Genomic DNA, 27,964 nt, shown 5'->3' on the forward strand with positions numbered 1-27,964 from the left:
AATTGGAATCCTAACGCATCCTGGATAAATTTAATTCAGGTTTCTGTTTCATGAGCTTAAATGCTCTCTGCATATGTTTGATAGTTTTATGTCGCCTGCTCTTATGTCACATGCTGCTTTTCCAAAGTAAAACGTCAAATATAACAATGCCGAACGTCAACGTTATTATCTTTTATAGCTTAGTGACATAGTTTTGGGCAATCAATTCGTGAAAAATGCAACTACTACTTTTCAAGGTGGGATCCGACAAATAACTTGCCAGAAAAACAACGTTCATGGGCATTCATCAGTTTCAGAAACTTCTCTGGGAAAACTCATTTCAAAATTTGGCCGCAAACTTCTAATTACAAAGAAAATACTTACCAGTCCATCAAGACCAAAGTTCATACTAATGGAACAACTAACAGAGAGAGATTCATGTTTCTTGGGGGTAAAAAAAGTTGTAGTCTCTATGTAATTCTCACTAAACTGACAATAAAGAGCTTTTGTGCCTCTAAATCAGCATATGAATTATACCTTGCCCAAGAACCATTCACATTTCTTCACCCAAAAGGCATTCTTAAAATGCAACCAAATGTTATACTATGACTTCAACTTGGTAGGAGCTGCTATGAATTACTGCAACAGCGGACAAAATTCAAGTGTGCCACAAAAGTCTGAATGCTTACACCACTAACCCTGACAAAATCACCATGTACACTCAAGTGTCTACAACCGCCAATCTGGAATATTTTTCTTTAGTTGATAGCATAACACCAATCAGACACTCAATAGCAAGAATCCTTGTAGATAGTCTCCAAATTTTCAGGCCTAAACAGCCTTGCTTAAGTAGCAGTTTAAGTCTTGAGGTGCTGCAAATCATAGAACATTGTTCTATCTAGACCATACAGAATGGCAAAAGCAAATTTGTATTTCCTGATGCTATAGCAAGGAATATGCTTTGTTGAAAAGAGGTGAGTGCACTAGATATATTCCCTCAGGCTTATAGGTATCATTTAGAAGATAAGGTAAACAAACATTATGGAGTTCTATGATAGCAAATAATAAGCATGTAAACATGTAATGCAACTCTGAAAAAACTAAATTTAGCATTTCTGGACCAAAGCAGGCGATAATTCAACCATGCAAATCTTCACCGGTTTGCACCTTATTCCTGATTTATTGACTGTATCCAACAATCAATGTTTTTTTTTGTCAAACAAAGTTCATTTCTTGGCCAAACAAGCAATCAAATCTACAACTGACACCATTTATAAATGAAAAAGCTCTCAGTAAAATCATTCTCTCTACAGGACACTGCACGAAAATCAACATTGCATTCACTAGATATAAGTACCTCTGAAAACTGATGAAATTAATATGATATTTGCATTCTTGCCCCGAGAAGGGGCAGAAAATTCTAGAAAAACTGAAGATTCAACAACAAAGCCAATATCATCCAACGCATAAACCACTTTGAAACCCGTTGTGAATTTATTCAAGTGATGAATCATGTTTGATTTCAAGCGAACATATTTACACATAAGAAAACGAGAAACAAAGTTAACATTTGACATCAACAACAGGTTCAATTTGAATCGGAAGCATCCTAAAAGCATATCAAAGTGTATCCTGTATCATGAACAGTCAGAGAAGCTTACAATATGATCAAAAGACCTGCAAAACAGGCCTCTTGCCAAGCCTCTTGATCTCTCTATCCATTTTCCCAGTAAGCATCAATCCAAACATCTTGAAATCACATAAAACCGACCAAAATGGATGCCCAAAAGTTGCAGGAACATTTCCTTCAACAAAAAAATGGCTATACCATGCAAACCCGTAACCAAAGATTGGCACAAAAACCAAAAAGCACCAACTAAAAAATACAGATAATAGCAAAAAGAACATACTTATGAGTGTGCCCACAAAGTGCCATCGCCTAGTAGAAGGTTTTGAGTGTTGGTTCACATAGAAAGCCCAAAATTCATCCAAACTCCTGAAATTCATAGCTTATAATACAAGCACTGCAAAATAAACCCAATTAAAAAGTTTTGATTTTTTTGAAAACCCTAGCCAAAAGTTTTGATTTTGAGGTTTTCTAGACAGCCCTGGTGGAAAAAGAAAATAAAAAATTCTATCTGGGTTTGTTTTGACTGGCAAAATAGACCGATGGGTTTAAGCCTGTGACTCAAAAAATAAAAAGGAGTGAAATTCTGAAATTTTCATCTGGGTTTGACTGTAATTTTGTGGCAAGAAAATTTGTGAACTGAATTATCAGTCTTCACCTAATGTAGGGAGTTGATAGGTTTTGATGTAATCTTAAATCTAACAGATCAAACACAACAAGATGAGTTGTGTTTTGTTTGAAGGGTGGATAGTTGCTGTCTCTGTGAAGAACAAATCAAAGTAGGCTTTGTGTCTCTCATGCAATGGTTACATAGACACATCATATGTGATGTTTGGTGTTTTCAAAAATCTGCTCCATTTTAATATTATATGCAATTTGTTACCCAACCCCCCTTTTTTTTTAAAAGAGTTGTCATTTGTTGAAATTTTTGAAGTTCGTTAATCGTTATCTTGATCATCTGAACAGAAATGGTATGATTGGGGCATAGCAGCAAGCCTTAATCTTTGTTTGTTTATTTTGTTTCATTTGTCTTCCTATATAAGCTTAAAGCTTTGAAGCCATATGCAGTGGCGGAATACTATTTTCGCAACAATTTTTTTTTAATAAAAAATGATTTCTTTGAGTTTTTAGTTTATTAGAAACTCAATAATGAGTTTGATTTGTTTGTGATATAAAAATACACGTGAAATAATTATCCATTTTCTTGAACCTATATTCTTTTTTTTTTTTTTTTTTTGAAACTGTTTAAGCATCAGGTTACTGTATTACACAGAGATATATACAACTGCTCTGACAGCAGGTCATTACACTGATATTTACAATCAGATATATATACATGAGACTTATATTATTATATTTTTATTCTATGAAGTACATGCCCATCCAAATACCCCTCACGGAGGAGGGATGTCTCTACTCCACAGAGATATATACAACTGCTATGACAGCAGGTCATTACACTGATATTTACAATCAGATATATATACATGAGACTTATATTATTATATTTTTATTTTATGAAGTACATGCCCATCCAAATACCCCTCACGGAGGAGGGATGTCTCTACTCCACTCGCATTTCACAAGGGAGAAAGACGCTATAAGAAATCTCCACACAATTACTTTTAATTGAGGGAGGTTGAGTCTTTGGGGACTCGAACCATTGCCCTCATAGTCATGCTTAACTTTGAGGGCAATGGTCCACCATTGGGCTACAAGCCCAAGTGGCCTTGAACCTATATTCAACACAAAAAAGATTAAGATTTTCTTCTTATTTTTTATTTTCTCTTCTTGTCTCCCCTTGTCTTTATAATTTAAGGAAACAAATTGACTTAATTATAAATAAAGTGAAAAAAAATTGACTTTATCTCAATCTTATCCCAACACAAAAAACTTATTATGTGTAGAGTTTTGCAATTCCTAACATTAGAAGTGTTGCGCTGCAAAGATTGCTTCAATCAGAAATAAATTTTTAATTGAATTAAACAAAAAAATATAGAAGCACGTTTATTAGTTTTTACAATTTCATACGAGATCGCACACCTCCTAATTTCTTCTTCAATTTTATATTCTAAAGGATAGACCGGGAGTGTGCCTAAAAAAAAAAAATAAATCGCTTACATACAGGGCAATTTGCCTGGTGCATAATCAATTAAAGAAAAAAAAAACAAAAATAAACTGTACACGATCAAGTTTTACTTCCATCCATAATTATGCCCAAGAAACAGGCTCCGAATTTTAACTACTTGAATCAGCTTAGTTCATCCTTTTTCTTCAGCTGAATCATGACTCGAAACAGTTTGTGCATTGGTTCTAGAAGACTCGTTCTCCCGTAGAGTACAGGTTCCAAAAGATGGTTGTAACAAAATAAAGTCCTGCAGTGACTGTGAGGAATGCTTGGAATGATCCAAGCCATTGTACAAAATAACCTGTTCCTATTGTGCTGATTATTGCAGCTAATGTTCCTGCTGAATTTGCAATGCCGTGGAGAAATCCTGCGCAATCTGGAGCGATTTCCTGATTAAAGAATCCGAAGAAGACATATTAAATTGGAGGGGAAAATAATTTAACATCGGCTGTGCAACTCTATGATATTGTAGTGACTGAACTGTTAAACTTACTTGAATATTGAGGAGATATCCCGCTTGGCTGAAAGAGCTTAAGCTTAGAGCTATTGTTATTAGTACAGCAGCAACTGCTGGGGATTTAGCATAATTCAAGCACAGCAGTGACACCCCAGGTCCAATGAAACCTATGGACTGTTAAATTCGTGATTATGTGTTAGTGCTCAGATTATGAAGAAGAGATTCCTAATGTCAATAAACAATTTAGAAACAATGGTAACCACGCAGAATTGAGATGCAATTTCTCTTCATTTACGGCTCTTGAGCCACACATTTATTATAATTCACAATATGATTGCGGTTTTCTTTTGGCCTTCCTGATATCACTTAATGGAGGGCATTCAGTTCTATTCAATACTGGTTGTATGTTATATAACTGAATGCTATGGATTTTAATTTTATCTGGCATGTTGCTTCGATACTATTATGATTTTGATAGAGGAATTATTACCTGCATTATCTTTCGAACTAATGTCAAAGAGTACCCTGCCTTGATTAAGGAATCTGATGCTTTACCAGCCATGTAGCCAGAAACTGCCATTGTCCCCCATGGTACAGCACTAAACCAAGCTGCTTGCTTCAAATTCACATTGAACACCTATATTTACCAGAAGAGAAAATCACAGACGATCAATATGACATATAAGTATAAGATTGTAGAAAAGTCTCATCTAAAACATGAGCATTCCATATAGAGGGCAATTCTTAGATTACATCACATAGAAGACAGGAATTTATCCAAATTGAGAAAATTGTGACTTACAGTATTGAAATATATAGGCATCCATGATAGAAGAACAAAGTATCCCTGCGAATTGCAGCATGTTCAAAAGTGTCAATGCGAACCCTAATTCATTTAGCAATGCAAATGAGACATCATGGCGAAGAAAACTCACCCAATTGTTAGTTATATTGGCTATGATAACTGTCCAGCTTGGTAATTTAGATAATAAATGTTGCAGAGATGGAGGGTTCCCTTTCTTGGCCACAGAATCTGATTTTCCAGCTTGGATTAACCGCAGCTCTGATTTGCTGACAAAAGGGCTGTTGCAAGGATCGTTCGTGACTTTAGATGTCCATGTTGACAACCACAGCAGCCCCAGAGACGAGAAAAGAATGAAGGGACCAGAAATCCCAATTGTTGATAACATAATTGGAGTAAGAAGTAAGCCTACGACATTGCCAAGATGAAATCCACCCATACAGATTCCAATTGCACTTGCTCTTTCATGGCTTGGAAACCACCTAACCAAAGATACAGAATCAACATAGTTTTCAGTTAATTCGAAAATCAGCTTGTCGTGTCCTACACAACTGAAACTCATCTTTAAACTTTGAGTAGCTAAGCCAAACATGACATGAAGACATATATTATCGAAGGGTCCTGTTGATATGTGTCCTTCAAGATATAAGTGAAGGGAGATTATGACTCTGCATGATGTATCAAATAGAATTTAATAAGGCTTAAGGAATAATACCTTGATGTGAGGGTGCTCATGGCCGGCATAGCCACGCCTTCAGCCAGTCCAAAAAAGGCGCGTACGGCAAGGAGGCTGGCTGTGGAGTGGGTGGCAGCCCAGGGAGTGAGAAGTGTAGACAAAGACCATAAGGCCACACCCCAAGCCAGCACTTTCTTCCCTCCATATTTATCCACCAGGGCTCCTCCTATCACTGATGAGAATATGTACCCCCATAGAAATGATGACTGTCAACACAAATTTAACATTTCAACCGTATTAGAATTGGCACAAACACAACCAGAGAAGCTCCAAATCATATCTAAATTAACCATATTTGAATTAATATAATTTCTAATCAAATATTTATATGGCTAGTCCATTCATAGGGGCAAACTAGTTTAGTTGATAAAATCTCGTGCTGTGTAAGATTAACTCTGCTCATATGTGGGAACAGAATTCAGTTCACGGCTACTTATTATAGTTATTATTTTTAAAAATAATCATAATAATAATTATTTTTTAAAAAAAAAAGAAACCCAATATGAGTTAGTGCTATTAGAAGACAACTTGGATGACAGCGCCATTTGACCGAAATCTACTCTCAATAAAGAAGAGGTGATAAGGACGAATTTAGGAGGTAAAAAATGTCTAATTCAATTTATTTTTTTTGGCGAGTTACTTAATTTAATTACACAATTGTTATTTTGCCTCCGTAGTGCCAACTGTAATTTACCCTGTTCATTAGCTTGAACAAACTGGAAGAAAAAGAAAGTTGGGGGGATTGAATTCAAGCCTAATAGATGTAGAATTTTTGTGGTGACAAGTTGCCAACTTCATTAACACAAACGCTAGGATGGGATGGGACCTGGTTGGCGAACCCTTTCCGTGTTTCTGCTTCTTGGTTTCAAGCAAAACAAATACATCATCTGGCCCACTAATATTAATATCTCTCCTCCTTCCTTCGAACATCGGCCCATTTAATAAATAGGGCGCCAGGTTTGGCGAAGTGGCAACAGCCCTTTTGGTTCGTCACTTCAAACGCTTTACCATTATTAATGTTTGAAAGTAAATTTAGTCAATCAAATTTTTTTTTTTAATTCAAATGCGTTTAGTGTGAGGCAGTGTACTGTACGTTATTATATCGTAATATATTACATTAAGGTGTGTTAAAATATAATAATATTATGTATATTTAATAAGTTTATGATACCGTTTATATTAAATTAATACTTTTAATTATTTTTAGAAAATAAATAAACCTTTCAGCTAGCTGCAACCGTTAGGCCACCACCGTTTATCCAAGCGCCGGCCAACAGATATAAGAGACGATACCTTTCATTTTCTCACCAACTCACATTGCTTTTCTCTTTCCTTTTGTTTTCACACGATAAACAAATCCCACCTTTTACTACAGTCCAAATAATCTAATTTCTAAGTCAAATATCTTTTTTTTTTCCCCTCTTTTTTAAGGAAAAGTTTGTTTTTGTTTTTTTTTTCCTTTAGCATTTAATATTGGAGAAGTTGGTTCACATGCCCTAGTCATCAGTCTTTTCCATTTTCGATATGACGTTTTGTATACATGACCCAAATTTATAAGCTATTCCTAAAATCCAAAAGTTATTAGTACTAGTACAATAAAAATATGGCAATTGTTAATTAGATGATGCAATATAATCGTTTAATTTTTGTCATCACGTTCTTCGATTAATTATGTAAAAATAAAATATTTATGATTACCAAGATGGATCTAAGATAGTGTCATATATTTTATGATTACAAAGATGGAGTGGAGAAGGGGCCAAGGGATTTACCTGAACGATGCCGAGGAAAGAGCTGGACCAACCAAATTTAGCGGCGAGAGGGACAACAGCAACGGACATGACAACTCTGTCAGCATTGCACAGGCACATGACGCACGCCAACAAAGCCACCACCTTGTATCTCTCTCCCACCAATATCGTTTCTCTTGATTCCCCTCCTCCTATCAGGATCCCTCTCTCTATCCCTTCTGCCGTACACTTTATAACGCTGCTGCGGCTGCTGCCTCTCTGCTGCTGCCTCCTTCCTAGCTTGTATGAGAATGATAAACTTTGCTGTGATCCCCATTTGATGGGCTTTACGAGGAGATTCCTAGTCTTGAATGCTCCCCCCAGACGGGTTCTCTTCAGATTTGGTAAATTCGACTGAGAGCTGAAGAAACACGATGGGTTTGACGAATGCAGCAGAGATTTAGCCGCCATTTATAATAATACCGGCAGAGCTCTAGAGAGAGAGAGCGAGAGAGAGAGAGGAGAATATAAATAGATTGAGTTTTGTTTCAGGAGGTTTTCTTTAAATAATAAGTAATGGACTTTTATTTTTATTTTTATTTTTTTTTTAGAGCAATAATGGACTTTTATTGTTGGTGAGCATGAGAAAACTCAGTTGAAGGCCTTTATTAATGAAGTGAAAGCGTTTAAAATATGCCAAAGAGATTTGGTGTTGGTGAGGAGCAGGAATTGACTCCGCACGGCAGTAGCCAGGATTGAATGGTGGGTTGGTTGGTGACGACTACTGAGCGAGTCTCGAGTGACTCGAAGGCTCCTCCTTAAAATGCTCCTACAAGGGTAGTTTCGTCATTCGCTACCCTAAACATTCCGACGTGGCGACACGTATTGCATATAACCTACTCACCTACCCTCTCTTTGAACTGTTAACTCACTATTGTCCTCCAACAACCCCCGGGGTGTTTATATTTTTGTACATATTAAAGTCGTATAATAAATGATTACTTGAATAAAAGTATCACATAATTTACATAATAATATGTCTTTATTATTTTATATATTTGTTTAACCAATTAGATTGTATAAATGTTAGTTGTTAAAAATAATTTAATACAAAAATTTATAGCTGTGAACTTGTATATATATTAAGGGGTGTTTATATTTATTTAATGACTTGATATATTTGACTCAATTGAAATAATTCAGTCTCATTTTTCAAACTAATGATAATTTTGAGTGATTTTGACTGAACCGATTTTTTTTTTTCTTGACTTTATGATATGACGTCTTAATGATATCATTAATTTATTTTCTCAAAATTATCCTACCTAATTAATTTATCTTCATCCAAGTCCAAATTAAAACCTAACATATATTTGATATTTCATTCTGTTAAGAAACGGTATATAGATTTTGTTGGATTTTCTGCATCTCAACTTCACTCGTAATTTGAATATTTATAATGATGATTTTAACTTTAGTAGCCCTGGTATTCCGCTTTTAATCTTTATATTTTGTTCTAATTTAAATTGTTTGTCTCATAATTTTTTAAAAGTACTTTTCATAATTCATATGCAACATTATAAACTACAATAACATTCATGTTTTAAATAGGGGTTTAAAAAGTTACTTTGGCCTTGCCCACCCCTCAAACTTCAAAAAACATCACTAGATAAATGATTTAATATGTTTGTTTGAAAAAAAAAAAAAGAAAAGTTATTCATTTAACCCATAGTTTTCATTTTTTCTAAAAAGGTAGAAGAGTGAGCAAAACTATTTCGGCAGGATTTGAATTCAGATAGTCAGTTAAAGTAGGCCAAGCCTTAAATAAATATTCAAAATAAAATATGTTGCTCAAATTTAGATAAATATTTAAGTCTATTTAAATTACGTGTGGAATTACATTCAAGAGAGTATTGTGGGCAATTGACCCTCTCAATAATAATTTTTAATATTAATTTTTGGGAAAAATTATCTTTAGTAGGGGCAATTTTATAAAAAAATTTGATATTGTGGTCAATTTTATGAATTCTTATTTTTTATTATAATATTACCCCTGTGAATCAATTTTCTAAACCCACCCCTGATTTAGATATTATATGAATTTATATTTTAGTTAAAAAAACTAACGCCATCTAAGATTTTCTTCCAAAGTTTAAAAAGTTAAGATATTAAAAATGTGATACTAATGTATAGGTCTAAAAAAAGTAACATGTTTAATTTCTTTTTAAAGTAAAGATAGCTCTTTTTATTTGTGTCAAATGGTAGGAAAGACTTGTATTAAGATTCTCTCATGATCTGATCATGTTCTGAGCAAACCACTCAATTTTTGATTGGTTGTTAATAAATAAAAAATAAATAAATTTTACCCACACACTACCGCTAAAAGACACATGGTAGAAGATCTTTAAAAGTTCAGTAAAGCTCAGATCAGGAGAGGATTTTGTTCCAAAAGGCTTAATCTAATGATAATGTGGATAATTTTTCTTATATTAAGTTATTCTAGCATTGCATTTTGTGGTTTTATACTTTTATTTATTGGTTTACCGATCATGTCTTGCGCCGCCAGATTTGGATGATTTGTAAGTCAAACAAGGATTGTGATTCTTTTTTTTTTTTAATTATGAATGTAATATTTATTTTAAAAATCTCACTCGCACTCGATGTTTGAATTTTGAAGGGTTGAATTGAATATGACTTATTATGTATTTTCGAAATTCAACTGCGGATGATCTATTGTAAATAATAATAATAATAATAATAATAATAATAATCTGAAAGGAAATTAATTATATTTAATTTAATTTAAGATTTAAGTATTTTTTAATTCAATAACTTATTTTTATGAAATGAGATTATTTGTACTATAAAAGTACATTGAGTATCCATATTTTTTATGAAATTTTATATTACTGAATACTGATTATTTAATTTAAAGAAAAAAATTAAGAGAAAGATGCTACAGATTTAAATGTATTAATTGTGTGTAATTGGGTGAGTCTCACTTAAGACTTTAATTTCAACATTTTGTCTCCGAATGATAGTAATTTTCAGATCATTAATTAAGAATAGAGAAATTTCAGTAATTCATTGACTGAATTAATTAGGATCTTCTCTTTCTATCATTGAGGTTGGGAAGAAATTTTAGAATACATCCGAGGTACCATGCCAGCCATATAATAAGCAAATAATGCCATGACATGTGTGTATTTATTTTGAAAAACCATCATGCAAGTGATAGTTGTATTAAATTCAACTACACATGTCATGCATGCACAATTGGTTGTAATACATCTTAGGAATTCTAGAATTTCTCGAGATTGAGGCTTCGTGTTTGTCCATTTATTCATTAATACGAAAATTTATTTATTTGTTAATTTTTTCATTTCAGATTTTTGTGCTTGAACTCATGAAGATCAGCGGGTGAGAGTATTGCCAGATGCCAGTCAATTCATTATGCAAGAATCAAGATCTGTTAATAAATGAGAGAATGAGCTACGTTCATAGAACTTGTATAGGATTTAATTTTTTTTTTTTAATAATGCTATTCGTCAAAAAAATTATATTCCAAATGACTAATGAGATATTAACATATTAATTGTTTGACTTCAGAATCTCTCAGTGATTTTCATATCAGATATTGTATGACTTTGGGGTCTCTTTGTGATTTTCATATCAGAGATCTTTGCTTCCGAGATAGGAAACCCCTTAGGGCAGCTAACAAGAACTTTGATCTACATCAGTATCTTTATTCTTTAATAGCAACTATTTACTCAGAGATTGTTTATTTATTTATTTCGAGTTATGGATGGAAACTGATCTATCCCCTTGTCAGACATGGAGGATCCCTAAAGATGGTGCCATAGACACAGCATATTCTGATCTGATAGTAAAGGCAAACTTTCTTTATATTTATTCAAAAACTAGACTCAAAGGGCACTGCCCATTGCAACACACGCTTAATTGGATCCCTTTCACAGACACACAAGGAATCCTACAACAAGAATACATTACAATCATCACACTGTATTACTTACCTCTCTGGAGGTAATGTTATTAACAAGACATTGACATTAATTATCACGCCACACACACACACACACACACACACACACATCTTAGGATATTTTAATTCATCAAATACAAGTTCCAATACCGTTGACCATCAAAATTACTAGACTCCGTACTAACATCTCCACTGTAAGCATCGACATTTAAAAGATTAATCTCCAAAAGAAGACAACCTTCATCACTACCCACACGACTATGATCCGTTTTGAATTGGTTAAATGGAACCATAGTTCTAACGCCATGAGTATTACCACCTATGGGAGGCGGAAAAAAAATTCCATTACTAGAACCGGATGCAACAACGTCAAACAAGTCTCCGGTCTCCATAAAATTTGATCTCGAGTGCGGTAAATACTCTCTCCAGTTTTACTCTTTAACTCCGCGAGCAAATACGACGGCCCATGAAATGTGGAGAGCCCAACTCCGACCGAACAAACCAAAATCCAACCGATCGTAGCACTCCAATTGTTCAGGATCTGCATGGCATATAAAAACGTAATCTGATTTGAAATTTCTCAATTGGCGATGACCAGACACCTTTACCGCCATATCTCGCTAGCTTCTGAATTCCCCCCCCCCCCCCCCCCCCCCCTTTTTTTCCCCTACGTACACTCTCTATTCGAACAAGACATTCTTCTTCCCACGTATTTATACAGTAAGGAACCCGAATACAAACAAATCAAGAACGGTTGGGGGAACTGGAGTGCAAACAAATGAATAGCGGTTGTGACTTTGTCCGATCAGAGGCTGTTTTTTCTGAGTCAGACGACACAAGTATGCATTAGGTGAGTCAATGCCTCAACCACCAAAAACTGATAAGTAGAGATAAAACTCCGGGCCGGATCCGGGTATTACCATGACCGGACCCTGCCCAGATGCAACCGGTCCGGGTCCGGGTCCGGATCGGGTTTTAATCCGGGTACCTGAATTTTATATTTTTTAATATTTTATGTGTATATATTTTTTATTTTTTGGTAATTTTATAAGTTTTAAATTTATTTCAATAAAAATTGATATGAAAATATAAACTTTAAGTGTTTAAAACTTTATATATGTATAATAAATGAGTTAAATAAATATAAAATATTTAAAATAATATATATTTTATAATTTTTTTTAATAAAATCTGGGTTCCGGGTTTATCAAGTGATGCCCAAGACCGACCCGGTTTCATACTCAGACCGGGTAATACCCGGCCCGCAACGCCCGGGTACGGTCCGGGTCCGGACCGGACGGGTATTTTTGCCACCTCTACTGATAAGTTAATAATTTCAACATGGTTATTCTATTTTATTAGTTATTTTAACTTCATTAAATGTAGTCCAATAATCTAATGTGTACACCGATTACAAAATATTACTCTATAAAGTCTACGAGTTAATCCAGTCTGCACAAGAAAGCCAGCCTTAATGAATATAATATTCAAATTGAACCCAACAATTAAACTTTTTTTTTTCTTTTAAAGGTAAGGGGGGTAGGCAAGCTCAAATATAATTTTTATCCTCTTACCACCCTTAAGAATCAAACCCAAATTTTGGTAGAGGCTACAACTGCATTGCAACCAATCCGATCACGCCTTTAGGGGCAACCGAACAATTAAACTTGTTTATGTCGCAATCAATTTTTAGGTAAGGGCATACTTCACGGTGAGCGCATTGAGGTGAGCCTGTCTCATGGAATATTTTCTCTAGCTTGTGTGGTGGAGCTTTTAGGAGCCATCTTGGTGCCTTTTTGGGAAATTGTGGACTATTTTTGTGTTAATCAACATCATATATTGCAGAGGCTGTTGTGGCAATTACAGCTATGGAGTTAGGTGAGCAGCGTGGCTGAAATTTCTATCCCTCAAGAGTGATTCCATGTTGGTATTTCATTTGTTTGCTAATTCGGAATTAAAGACTCCTTGGTGGGTCGAAAACAGGTGTCTTATTTGTCTAAATGTGGTCAAGTCAATACAATATCGGTTCTCTCATACATTTATTAAGGGTACTGCCAGTGGCGGACCCATAAATTAAAATGAAGGGGATTTAGCTCAAAAAAATTTATTTAATTTAGAAATGAGAGGGGGTTTAGCTCAAAATTTTTTATTTAACTTAGATTTTTTTAATGTTCACTTGAATACATATTAAGTCTTATAAACTTAAATTTTATTAATTTTTTTAATTTTAAATAATAATAGTAATAAATTATTATTTTTAAATGTCTAAAAATATTATTTTTCGAAGTAATATTTTAAATGCGTGAAAATATCATTTTCCAAAGTAGTTTCCACAAAATATTTTTAAAAAATAAAATAATGGGGCTAATGAGATTTGAACTAAGGTTTTGAAATCATTAAATAACACTCTTACCATTGAACTATAAGTCTTTTAATATATAAAAAATATGTCCAAATTTTTTTATCTAACTTTTTCAGAAGGAGTTTGGAGTACATTTAAAAGAAAACTTAATGGCCGGGGGGGCTGAAGCCCCTCCTGAGCCTTAATTGGGTCAGCCCATGGGTACTGTAGTTGACGATCATATGGCTAATTGGGCTATGGGTCATTCTATTAACTCTATCGATGCGTACTTGGTGTTGGTGGTAACATCCTCTTGCTTCTGCACAAGTCTTTCTCTCCAAAATGCGAATGGTTTCACTTGCACATATTTGCATGAATGTTCCGAGAAACTTTTTTTTAAAAATTTTTATTTTATAAATAAACCTCAGCTAATGAAGCAATTTTATTTAAGATAAATAATATTATACGCCTACTTAGGGGAGACAGTGAGTTTTATCTTTAAAAACAGTTAGAAAGTTACAACAGTAAAAGAAAAATAAAAAGATAGATAGTGAAATAAGAAAAAAGCAAAAAAAAAAAAAAATTTAAGAGAAACGGTAATTATGAACTCCATTAACATCATTAGAAAGAAATCTAAAGATCTCATTTAGTAAATTATCCCACCAAATATAAACAGAACACTCTAATCCTAGGTTCGCCAAACAATCTGCTACATAATTAACTTTATGAAAATAGTGACTAATTCTAAAGTCCATCTAACTAAGGAGAAGACAATAATTTAACTAATGGTTTTATAAAGTTCAACGAGACTAAAGTGGCTTATTGTTTAAAAAATATAATCACAAAGTTAAAATTTTTTAGCATAATAGGCTGTATGATTTCACTTGCACATAGAATTACATCCTCTTGCTTCTGTACAAGTTTTTCTCCAAAATGCGAATGGTTTCACTTGCACATATTTGCATGAATGTTCAGAGAATTTCTTTTTTAAAAAATAAACCTCAGCCGCTAAAGCAACTTTATTGAAGATAAATAATAATATACTCCTACTTAGAGCGATATAATGAGTCTTATCTCTCAAAATAATTAGAAAGTTACAACAATAAAAAAAAATGAAAAGATAGACAGTGAAATAAGCAAAAAGTAGAAAGAACAATTTCAAGAAAAGCGGTAACTAGGAATTCCATTAATTATTAGAAAGAAATTTAGAAATATCATATGGTAGATTATTCCACCAAGTGTCAGTAGAGTACTCTAATCTTAGGTTTGCCAAACAAGCTGCTATATAATTAAGGTCACGAAAATAGTGATTAATTCTAAAGTCCATCTGACTAAAGAAGGTGACAATAATTCAACTGACAATTTTATAAAGTTCAAGTAGGTTGAAGTGACTTATTGTTTAAAAAATGTACAATCAACATAAAATTACATTCTAGCAAAAAGTTCAAAAATCTTAGCATAATAGGCTGTATGATCTCTTAAAGGAATGGAATAACTCCCCAAGAAAGTATCCGCTAGAATCTCGAAAAAAGCCACCTGCAGCAGCACCACCTGGGCTTCCTTTTGATAAACCATTGAAATTAGCTTTTGCACAATTCATTTCGGGAGGTTTGCTAATTTCACAATTCATTTCGGGAGGTTTCCAATTAAGAATAAGGACTTTCAGGGTCCGACCCATAGAAAAGTCCTACAAGAGAGGCCATTATGTCTCTATCTCGATCATTAAAAACATAACCAAGAAATGTTCAGAGAAGCTTAATTATAGGATTTATTCATATATTTTTTTTTATAATGCTACTCATCCAAAAAATTAAATTCGAAATGAGATGTCATAAAATGTTTTGCCTCCAAGATAATAAATGCCGTCCCTGGCTAATAAGAACTCGACCTTAATTTAGATTATCTTTATCTTTAATACACATTAATTACTCATAAATTTAGTGGGTTACGCATGATAATTGGTATTTTTCCCTTTTTTAATATGGAAGATCCCTCAAGAGGGCGACATAGAACAAAAATATAGTCCGAATATATTAGAGAGCTGAGGATGTCTCTAGCACGTATGAGTGGAGACCCTCAACTTTTGATTAGTCCAGACTAATTTATAAATTTATCATAAATATTTGTGTGAATTCTCTGAACATTCATGGAAATATGTGCAAGTGAAACCATTCGCATTTTGGAGAAAAACTTGTACAGAAGCAAGAGGATGTAATTCTATGTGCAAGTGAAATCATACAACCTATTAACAAAGTGTTGGCTCCACTAGCAATGTAGTCCCCTTAAGTAGCTTGACTGGGTTTGCTCCCCAGTTCGAGTCGCAGGGAAGTCACATTTGTTGGGAGAACTTGTGCCTCCTGGTTTGAGTGAGGATTACTAGTCTAGGTTGTGGTACAAGCTTAAAGGTGTCTCCCACAGTTGGGGCCCTCTCCAGGATACCTCGTGGTCAAAATAAAAAAAAAAAGAAGTAAAAAATTAGGAGTTTAAGCCCCGCTCTCGTATGGAGTCACCACTTTGGCCAGCATTTTATCCCTTACGGGCAGACCCAGTGCGAGCATGAATTAGTCTGAATTGTGATACGGGATTAAAGGTGTCTCCCACAGTTGGGGCCCACTTAGGACTACCTCGTGGTTCAGACAAAAATAAAAAAAGGTATGAAAAATTCTTTTTCAATTTTATTGATGTTGGTTACAAATCTTAAATTCTGTGCGTTTCTCATGGGATGCAAAATTCATTATTACTGCTGGAACAGGTAGACAACGTCATGTAAATTCATTATATATTTACACGACATTATCTTTGTACATAATATGCAGACATTTCCTTGAAAACAAAATAAAAGCCCTATTATGTATATGAAAAATTATAAGAACTTGAAGGGAAACCCGGTCTACATGTTTTCCAGATTTGTAAAAGCAAACTTCTTTACTTATTCAAGGGGCTCTGCCCCTTACAACGGCAGACTTGAATCCCTTTTATAGGCACACTAAGGAATCTTATGTACAATACTTATTACAACATACTAGAATCCCTTTTATTGGCGTACTAATGAGGGTTTCTACGAGATCTAGAGGTAATCTCATCATTGTTATTACTATAATTCAATACATTGACACATTACCTTATCTTACAAAATTCAATTTAAATATAAGTTCCAATACAGCTGACCATCAAAATCCCATGAATTAGTAAGAGCATCTTCGCTATTGTGTGCATCTAAAAGATTAATCTCCAAAACAAGACAACCTCCATGAGACCCCACACGTTTATCAGTTTTCAATTGGTTCAATTGAACCGTAGTTCTAACGCCATGAATGGCAGGTTTTTTAGGACCTTTTCCGTCAACAAAATATAAAATTCCATTAGTAGAACCAGATGCCACAACATCAAGCGAGTCTCCGGATCCTATAATATTTGATTTTGGATCAGGTAAGTAAGCTCTCCAATTATTCTCTTTTGCTCTGGGAATAAATGCGATGGCCCAAGAAACATTAGGAACCCAACTCCGGCCGAACAAACCGAAATCCAACCGATCGTAGCTCTTCAATTCATCAGGACTTGCATAACGTATAAAAACGTAATCTGATTTAAAACCTGTCAGTTTGCGGTGACCAGATATCTTCACCGGAGTAGACTCCATATCTCCTGAAATTTTATTGAAAAACATATCTCAGGCTTCAGACAAAGCAAGCTAATTAACCAGAATAAAATTCTTTGCCCAGTGGTTTCGAATCTGGGGGAGATAGGGGACTAAAAATTAAATTATAAGGCATACCCAACTGATAAAACTCTCGATCTTTAAAAAAAAAGATAATTGTTAAAGCTAAATTGCTATATAAAGAACACTTACTTGTGTTACCAGACGCCTTTACCGGAAAACACGGTGCCATTTCTTCTGTAGTTTAATAATAAATAAGCTCTCAGAGCCTATAACGACTGAATGGTCTCAAATAAGTTTATTTGACTAGATTTTTGAGTTCAAATCGATCCCTAATTTAATAATAGATAACTCTCAGCCGTTTGGACCTGACTTACTAGAAGGGTTTATACTTTATACGAAGAGAGAGAGAAAGCTGAATTGCTAGAGTACTTGCAATCTCTCTCTATTTTCCTGCCTTCTAAGTAAACATTTTCACATCTATTTATATGAGGAGGACCTGTTCATACTGCCACTGTAGCACATAGAGTAATAATACTGTTTATTATACGATGTTATCATTTAAACATTTTTCACTTTAGAAATATGTATTGTAGGTGCATCAATGCCTGATGCGAAATACAACCGCCTTAAACACGGCACGTGTTACTCTTTCACTTAAAAACAGCTCTTTACTAAAATTTGTATTCGATCATTTGTTTCTATCGTGCGAATCTGATTTTCCAACACCATCCGAGTTTCAAAATCCTTTGCTTTGCGTTACACTTGCTTCCTTCAGAAGTTTTTCATTGTACACTATATTCATCTCATAGCTACTTTGAATGTAAAATACTTTTTTGGATTTTAATTCGCAAATATCATTGGTTTAATTGGAGATTACAAAGTTAATAAATAGCAATTCTATTGCTATGCTTTATACTCACACATACAAGTGAATTCAATTTCATTTATCGTGCTCAGATTCTTATTGCTCTGAATATATCTCAATATATATTTTGTATGGTTGGGGATACTTCCACTCCACTATTTTTGCAAATTCACCTTACTTCTAGAAAATAATTATAATGATTCCACAATATTTTAAAAGAATATAAATTAATAAAAGTTTTATATAGTTAATTAATTAAATCATTCTATTAATTTTTTTCTTAAGTTTCTCTGACCATCGTTGATCATAAATTTTAATAGAAGTTAATTTGCTAATTTATTATTATGATATAAAATGACCAATTCTCCCATTAAACATGAATTATTGTATCTAATAATTTAGGTTTTTAATTATGTGACTTATAATCTTGTATTTTTAAATGAAATCTAATTATTGTTTTCACTACCCTTATTTATAAATGACATAAATTTGATACCCAATAATTTACATAAATATTGTATAATAAAGATACTAAGTTACTTTAATTAAAGTTTAATAAGTTTACTAATAAAGTAGTATTAGAAACAATAAATTCGGTATAAAATTAGGAAAATACTAAAGATAAAGTAAATTTTTTGGTAGTTTTACTTTATAAGGGTAAAATAGTCCATTTAAACTATGCGAAAGCAATCTCTATAATCAAACATAATAAAAAAAATCTAAGTTACAAAAAAGTAAATTAAGATATGTTTAATTAATTAATTCTCCAAAATTCTTTTTTATTTGAAACTTTTTAAAAATAATGTGTACTTTTGTAATTATTTTCTAAAAAATGTGATGGGTTTACAAAAAGTATGGGGTGGAGATATCATCACCCATTATATCCCTCTTTATTAAATATAGACACATTGTTTAGCCATGTGACTTAATAAAGTTATTTTTGAATGCATTATAAAATTGTATTGTTCGATAGTCATTAAAATCTAACATTATTAAAACGCACGGTTTAAAATCATGTTCACATGAAAAAAATGAAGGTGCCTTAGATGCCACTAACAGATAAAAAAAAAAAAAAATTTTGTACACCAACAGATAGAAAAATACAAATTTTTATATATTAAAATCTGTGTTTTTTTTTGTATTTTAATGTGTAAAGCGAAGATACTCTCACTAGTGAATATGTGTGTGTATGTATGTATGTATCTCTGTGTGTGTGTAAAATATTCCCTATGTTTTAATTTAAGTACCTATTTAGTCCTTATATTTTAAAAAATACCTCAAGATACCCTACTATTAAATATATTACAATCTTACCCTTACTTTTCTTTACTTTTAGAATAATATCCTTACAACAATATTTCTAACATGAATTTCTATTTTTAAAAAATTAATTAGCAAATTAACCAATAATTACTTATTACCAAATTAAGAAATAAATACCAGAATGAAACAAATAGTATTTTTCATAACTTACAACAATCTTGCTAATTATTATTTATAAATAGATTAATATCAACCAATTTAAAGCAATTTTTAATATCCTTGCAACAATCATTTTGATAATTTTTTTTTGCAACTAATTTTATTTTATTTTTAAAGCTAATTTGATATATTTTTATTTTCTCCCATAGTAACCAATGTATTCTTTATATATAAACACATGTATGGAGCGCCTTTATCTGCAGTGAAACAATTGAATAAAAATGTCCTTTTAATTCTAAAATCAATAGCCTCTTTTCCTTCTAGATGCCTCTGGTTTTTAGATAAGATTATTATTCTTTTACAAAGATCCCTTGTCTTCCATGATGATGCTGAAACCACTAGTGCTTAAGGGCCAATTTGGTAATGCTGTAACTTTTAAAATAATTATTGTTAACCATAATGTATAAATAATCAGCAATAAAGAGAATTAGCTAAACGTTTAATAAAATTTACTTTTAAAAAATACTGTGAGTTTTAAAAACATTTGTATGTGTTTAGTAAATCTTATTATTAAACTACAGTAAACTACAGTAACCTTTTTTATTTTGTTATCTCAATATAATTGGAAATAATAATAATAATCTCTTTAAAATTAATGATTTTATTTCCTAATTAATAATGATAATGTTGGGTTTTATGATGTGTATAACAATACATATGGAATTGTATTAAGTATAAAAGTAATTTTCAAGATCAAATTTTGAAACACTATTCCTTTATTTTTTAAAATCTGCTGTAGACTAAGGTGATTTTGTCAAAAGTCATTTCTAATAAAATTTACTAAGGGTCCGTTTGGGATTGCTTTTGGAGGCTTAAAAATGATTTTGAAAATCTAAAAGCTAATTTTAGTAGTTGGTAAAAACAAATCAAAATCACTTTTGTCAAAATCATCAATTCCTTCAGTTAATTTTGAAAAACATGGAATGAGTAGCTTTTACATTCTGATTTTGAGAATCAATTTTTTCATTTTATACAATTCCATAAATATCCTTAAAATCATTACCAAAACCCAAAATTATCCTTATTCAAATTGGAAACAAAATCAACATTTTAATGAATTTTTATTATAATTCATCAATATAAATGTATTAATATCAATTTGTTGATCGAATTATTGTTAAATTTGTTTCATTATATTATAAATTTAATTATCAATTGTTTTAAGACAAAAAAAATCAATATATTATAAATTTTATTTTTAGTTAAAATTATTATAATACACAATTAGAAATATTGTATGTACATATTTTTATATATATAAGTAAATTTTATCCTACACTATGTGCCTTTTAGTCGTTTATTTTTATCAGCAATTTAACAGTAAAATTTACCAAATACTTAACTGATTCTATTCACAGCTGATTATTTCTACAACACAGCTAATAACAATTATTTTAAAAGGGACAACAGTCCCAAACTGGTGCTAAATACCAAAATTAACTTTAACTTTTTAAAATCATTTTTGAGACTCCCGAAAAGCAATCCCAAATGGGCCTTAAATACAAGATAAATTTTCATCACCTATGGATAGGTGATTGGTGTGTTAGTAGTAAATTCAGGAATAAATGTTTTTCTTATTAAATGATATGCTTAATTCGGAAGGGATTTTGCAATTAAGTTTTAGCATATTTTTGGTTATCATAAATGAGAGGAGGGTAGATAAATAAAAATGAGAGAGGGGAAGAGAAAATTAGAGAAAGAGACGGTCAATCTCAATTTCATTCTTTGGTTTGACTTGAAATTCATCTCTTTCCCCTTTATTTCTTTATTTCCTCTTTTCATCTCCTCTCCTATCCTTTTATTTCTTCAAATTAGACACGCCATAAGTGAGATACAAAAAAATCATTGGTTAGCTTGCTGTATATTGTATAATATTAATTAGAAAATTCCATTGGGTTCTTGTGACTTGGGTTGTAGAAGTTTTGATTATTTAGTTACTCCTAATCATCATTTCATAAAGGGTAAAAGCTCGTTTGGTCCCTATAGTTTGAGGTTAGTATCCATTTAATCCATGTATTTTTAAAAGTACATCAAAACATTATTGTCATTAAATGATTGACACCTTTATTGTTACTTTTGTTACTTTTGACTTGCTTTTATAATATTATCCTCTTATAATAATGTTTCTTTTTTGGACGTCAATAAAAAAAATGAATTAATAATTTAACTGCAAAAGTAAAATAGCAACAAAAAGAATATCTATTAATTTTTGTAGAACATTCTTTTGAGGAGTTAGTAAATTAATTTTTTTTATTAATGTCCTAAAAAATTGGACGTTTATGTAAAAAAAAAACATTATCGTAAGGAAGTAATATCGTAAAAGTAAACAAAAATGAATAAAAAGTAACAGCAGGGGTGTCGGTAGTTTAATGGTAGTGATATCTTAGGATATTTTAAAAAATATAGGATTAAACGGACAATAACCTCAAAATACATGGATTAAATAAGTTTTTACCCTTTTATAATATTAATTAGCAAATTCCCTTAAATTGTTGTGACTTGGGTTATAGGAGTTTTGATTATTTAATTACTCCAGTTCATCAGTTGTGTACTCATTGGATAAGAAGATAAATTTGTTCGATATTGTTGCTAGATAATATATTAGATCATTCAAGCAAGACAAAGACATTGCAGATCCAATTCAAGGCAGATTTGGGATTGCTTTTAAGAGGTTCAAAAATGATTTTAAAAATCTAAAAGTCAATTTTTGTGTTTCGTAGAGTAGATTTTGAAAAGTTGGGAAGAAATAGCTTTTCAAAATTTAATTTTGAGAATCCGTTTTATGTTTAATACAATTCCATATATATCCTCACATATATTACGAAAATTTAAAATTTTCTAATATAAAGTTATTAAATATAAAGAAATTATTATCATTACCAATTATGTTAAGCCACCAAAAAAGTTATTTTAGTTATCAATTATTATATATACGCAGTAAACATAAATTATATATACGTGTTTTCAAATTATAAATAAATTTATTCAACGTTATGTCTATTGTAGTTATTTTTTATTCTTGCATCACTTTTAAAAGTACGATTACTTTTAAAACTCGCATTAATTTTAAAAATAAATTTTATAAAATGTTTAACTGATTCTCTTCACAATTGATTATTTATATAATATAATTAACAACAATTATTTTAAAAAGTACAACATTATCAAATTGGCCTTAAAGTGACTATATTAATAACAAAGAATTAAGTATTAATTTCATTTCTATTTTTCAACCCTTAATTATGTTTCGATTTCTTACTCTTGGCACTCTTAAGTTAATCATCTTAATCTTCCTGTCTTTAACTCATTATTGTATCTAAACCTTTTTCTTTCTTTCTTTATTTTTTTTTTCAAATTTATTAGTATTTCACAAAACCATAAAAAGTGTTGAACTAATTTTACATCAACAACAAGTGAAGGAGTTACTTAATGTGCCCTACCCTTGATAAGTATACATAACACTAGAAAGAAAGCCAAAATAACTACAATGTAGATCCTTTTTGGTATTAAGATATTGTAACTTTTACGTCATAATTGTTGAAAATAATTATAATTATAAAATAAAAATTACTAATTATGTAGTAAATATAACTTTTTAATAAATTTTTTAACAAAAATAATAAAAATATAATAAGTTTTTATCATACAAGTATGAGATCAAATTATTTTAGCTTTCAAGTTAAAGTAATAAGTGTTTACTGAAAACTTAATTTAGTGCTATACCTTTTAAGCTACAACTACTATTTCTCAATACCAAATATAGTTATTCTTTGAGAATATGGCAAATAACAAAAACTAATTCTAGACTCAATCGAGATCATATGGGATACTCCGTCTAAAGGAGTTTACAACATAACTCATATCCAGTATATGATATAATTCAATTAATTTGAGTACAAGTTCCAATAGACTTGACCATCAAAAGTAAATTCAGTTCCCAGAAGATTTCCACCATCTCTTGGGTCTGTAAGATTAATCTGTAACACAAGAGAACCTCCAGACAGCACACGCCTGTCGACTTTCAAATCGTCCAGTCGAACCATAGTTCTAACGCCGTGAACAGCAGTCTCATAACCACCGTGTTTATCAAGACGCCTGTAATTTCCACTGGTAGAACCAGATGCAACAACATCACGCAAAGCTCCAGTGCTCGTAACATTTTAATTTCGAAGCTGGTAAATAATCTCTCCAATTACTCTCTAATACCCCCGGAACAAATACGACGGCCCGAGTAATAGTAGGAGCCCAACTCCGACCAAACAAACCGAAATCCATCAGACAGTAGCTCTTCAATTCTTCAGCACATGCATAACGCATAAAAACATAATCTGATTTAAAATTTATTAATTTTCCATTACCAGACACCTTCATCGGAACATATGGCACCATATCTCTTGCAATTTTAGTAAACAATTAATTACATATATAACTGTTCCTCCCTTTCTCTCTCTTTAAGGTAAGGCTTTAAGGCGAACCGTATGGTGGCTGGAAAGAAAGACGACCTCACCTTCTCGTAGATGGTGTCAGTGAGAGCAACTTTAATACTCCCCGTTGACGTTGATCTGCCCTCAATCAAAGAAGCTGCAGTTCGACCTCCTAAGCTGTCTCTTTCCAATGCACCAGGAAGTAAGCGGCAAGGGCTGGGAATAGAAGGGCTTTTTATGCACGACCTGAACTATAAACCTATTTTCCATGATTTCTCCTATAAGCTCTCAGCCCTGCTTCTTTGTCAGTAAGGCTGCTTTACGAATTACCATTATCTATTTTAGGTGCATCAATGCCTGATGTGAAACGCCATTACCTCAAACACGGCACGTGTTACTCTCTTACTTTAAACGATTCTTCACTAAAATTTGTTTTGGATCATTTGTTCCTGTCATGCGAATCTCATTCTCGACCACTTTACAAGTGGTTGGCATCCATTGCTTTGCTTTAAACTTGCTTCTTAAAGATTTTTTTTATTTATTTTTGGTACAAAATGGACCTAGTTAAAAACTAGGCAACAACCATACGCGGGTATGCAGAGCCAGATACATCATGCAACAGTCACCCTTCAGTTCCGGTTGGAGGAGTTGGAAAAACATGGATCCCAAGAGGAAAATGTTAGATTAATTTTATATTAATCTAATATATTTGGGGCCACACATGAAATAAATAAAATGTGTGTGCTATTATTTAATAAGCCAAGAATTAAGTGATCTAATTGAAGTTCATTAAATGGCTAAGGGTATAATTATTGTGGATTAAATGCATAGATACCAGAATTTAATCATCACTTTAATGATGGGCTGAAGTGATTATTATCATAAATACGTGACTGTTGGGTTTTCTAAAAGAAAACTAATAGTCACGATATTTATATAAAAATGGGTTATGGTCCCCAATCTCTCGAATAATCTTTTATAATTCTCTAATCCTCTCAAAGAGAATTCTAAACTCAAGAAAAAGAGAAGATTGGAAGTCCATCTCCTACACTCAAGAACCACTACGAATCACCATGGATTCAGGTACGCTTCCGCTTTCGTATTTCTCAGTAATTTAATATGGATGTTATGAAGATTAAGAAGACAACAAGTGGTATCAGAGCCACATCCATGATTAGATTATTGAGTTATTAATATCATTTTGCTTGAAATTTTGTAATTGTTGTGGTTAGACCACGTTTCGGTTTCGGTTTTATCAATTATTTCGGTTATGGTTTTATAATCTTTAAATTAAAATGATTTATAACATAAGTTTATTATTGGTCTAACATTGATGATATGCTAATTAAAACAAGAAGTCACCAAAGTGATATCTCTTGTGTAGAGTAGTTTATTTGAAGTGTTAGATGTTTGTGTTTGTGTAATTCCTGCGGATGTTAATCGACCCAAAGGAAGGTTAATATTTGGCCTAATTACACACACACTTGTGATGGTAAATTTGTGACAATTATTAAGATAACTTAATGTGAGTAATTTACTAATCCAAAGATTGGTTCATTACTTGACATAATTTATTGTCAAAATTTGATCATTGCAACAAGAGTACCATTTACAATTAGTATTATAGTCCAAAGACTTGTTACTAATGTTGTGCTAGGTATCTTGAAATGTTATAATTTTTTTAATTTTTAAAGATTATTACTTGAGTTATTTAATGTGAGCATTATTTTTTTTCTCTATTCAGCTTTTCTGTCTACTACTTCTTATGTGACTCTCAAATTCAAGTTATGATTTTGTTATTTTATTTTTATCAAATTTGTTGATGGCAATGTGATCTGAATTTTGAGGAGTATTGAGGCTAATCCATACTAGCCTCTTCTAGTTTCTTGCTTCTATCTATTATAGTACATCTGAGGATGTGTTATACTATGAGAAGTGGGATCGATCTAACAGGATGAGTCTTATGATCATGAAGCGCGGTATTCCAGAAGTATTTAGGAGTGCTATAACTGATGAGGTTACAAGTGCTAGTGAGTTTCTTACCGAAATTCAGAAACGTTTTACAAAAAACGATAAGGCTGAAACAAGTACGCATTTAGCAAGCTTGATTTCAATGAAGTATAAAGGCAAGGGAAACGTTCGGGAGTACATCATGGAGATGTCTCATCTTGCTTCTAAGCTTAAGGCATTAGGGCTCGACCTATCTGATGATTTGGTTGTGCATTTGGTCCTTATCTCTCTCCCAACACAATTTAATCAGTTCAAAGTCAGTTACAATTGTCAGAAAGAAAAATGGAATCTCAATGAACTGATTTCCTTTTGTGTGCAAGAAGAAGAGAGACTGAAGCAAGAGAAATCCGAATATGCACATATGGTAAGCACTTCTAAAGATAAGGGCAAAAGAACGAAAAAAGGTGAAGCTGCTGCTTGTAAGGGTCCAGAGCCAAAGAAACCAAAGGCCGAGCATGGCTGTTTCTTCTGCGGCAAGCCTGGACATGTGAAGAAGGAATGTCAAAAATATCACGCATGGCGCGTAAAGAAAGGGTTGCCTGAGCTACCGGCCGCCAAGTGATGCTGAAAGATGCATTTATGTAGGAGATGGCAAGACGGTAGAAGTTGAAGCAATTGGGCATTTTAGATTACTTATGAAAACTGGTTGTTATTTGGATTTGTTAGATACTTTTGTTGTTCCGTCTTTTAGACGGAATTTGATTTCAGTTTCTGTTTTGGACAAATCTGGTTATTCTTGTTCATTTGTAAACAGACAATTTAGTTTATCTATCAATTCTAATGTTATTGGAACCGGTTTACTTAATGCTTATGACAATCTATATTTGCTAGACACTGTTTCACGTTATAATGAAAACCTGCATTTTAGTTCCAGAGGTATAAAGCGTAAATTAGAAAAAGAAAATTCAGCCTCATTATGGCACAAACGCTTAGGTCACATCTCTAAAGCTCGACTTGAGCGATTAGTGTCTGATGAGATTTTAAGATCTCTTGATTTTATAGACCTTGATGTTTGTATTGAGTGTATCAAGGGCAAACAAACCAAAAGTAAGAAATTAGGAGCCTACAGAACATCAGCCGTCTTAGAATTAATTCATACAGATATCTGTGGACCATTCCCTACAGCTACTTGGAATGGTCAACAATATTTCATTACCTTCATAGATGACTATTCGAGATATGGCTATATATTCCTGATTCATGAAAAATCACAGTCTTTGGATGTGTTTAAAATGTTTAAAGCCGAAGTTGAGTTACAACTCAACAAAAGGATTAAAAATGTCAGGTCTGACCGTGGTGGTGAATACTACGGTAGATATGATGGTTCAGGTGAACAACGTCCAGGACCGTTTGCTAAATACTTAGCGGAATGTGGAATTGTCCCTCAATATACTATGCCAGGATCGCCTAACATGAATGGTGTATCTGAGAGACGAAACCGCACTCTTAAGGATATGGTAAGAAGTATGATCAGTCATTCTACTTTACCAGAATCACTCTGGGGTGAAGCACTAAAAACAGCAGCTTATATCCTAAATCGAGTGCCAACTAAAGCGGCTGCTAAAACACCTTATGAGCTTTGGACGGGTCGCAAGCCTAGTCTAAACCATTTACATATTTGGGGCTGTCTAGCTGAGGCGAGGCCTTATAGACCTCATGAAAGGACATTGGATTCCAAAACTGTAAGCAGCTATTTTGTTGGCTATGCAGAGCGATCAA

The 27,964-nt window shown here is 32.6% G+C and overlaps 3 protein-coding genes across 3 annotated transcripts; all 3 read right to left on the reverse strand.

Annotated features, from left to right (window-relative positions):
- Positions 1–1,233: 1,233 nt before the first annotated feature.
- On the reverse strand, positions 1,234–2,599 carry LOC18039052. Its single transcript, XM_006429227.2, has one exon. It carries the CDS (start codon positions 1,984–1,986, stop codon positions 1,648–1,650), a length of 339 nt encoding a protein of 112 aa, XP_006429290.1. The 5' UTR covers positions 1,987–2,599; the 3' UTR covers positions 1,234–1,647.
- Positions 2,600–3,600: 1,001 nt separating this feature from the next.
- LOC18038968 (probable anion transporter 3, chloroplastic) lies at positions 3,601–8,257 on the reverse strand. The gene is made up of 7 exons (XM_006429230.2): positions 7,502–8,257; positions 5,709–5,935; positions 5,127–5,475; positions 4,994–5,038; positions 4,682–4,828; positions 4,228–4,365; positions 3,601–4,123 (listed from the first exon to the last, which is right to left on the reverse strand). The coding sequence occupies exons 1-7, from the start codon at positions 7,928–7,930 to the stop codon at positions 3,920–3,922; spliced, it is 1,539 nt and encodes a 512-aa protein (XP_006429293.1). The 5' UTR covers positions 7,931–8,257; the 3' UTR covers positions 3,601–3,919.
- An 8,583-nt stretch (positions 8,258–16,840) lies between these two features.
- LOC18037940 lies at positions 16,841–17,873 on the reverse strand. Its single transcript, XM_006429232.2, has 2 exons — positions 17,654–17,873; positions 16,841–17,448 (listed from the first exon to the last, which is right to left on the reverse strand). The coding sequence occupies exons 1-2, from the start codon at positions 17,691–17,693 to the stop codon at positions 16,940–16,942; spliced, it is 549 nt and encodes a 182-aa protein (XP_006429295.1). The 5' UTR covers positions 17,694–17,873; the 3' UTR covers positions 16,841–16,939.
- Between the last annotated feature and the right edge of the window lie 10,091 nt (positions 17,874–27,964).

The sequence above is a fragment of the Citrus clementina genome, unplaced genomic scaffold (genome assembly GCF_000493195.1).
Source record: "Citrus clementina cultivar Clemenules unplaced genomic scaffold, Citrus_clementina_v1.0 scaffold_6, whole genome shotgun sequence".
Taxonomy (NCBI): domain Eukaryota; kingdom Viridiplantae; phylum Streptophyta; class Magnoliopsida; order Sapindales; family Rutaceae; genus Citrus; species Citrus x clementina.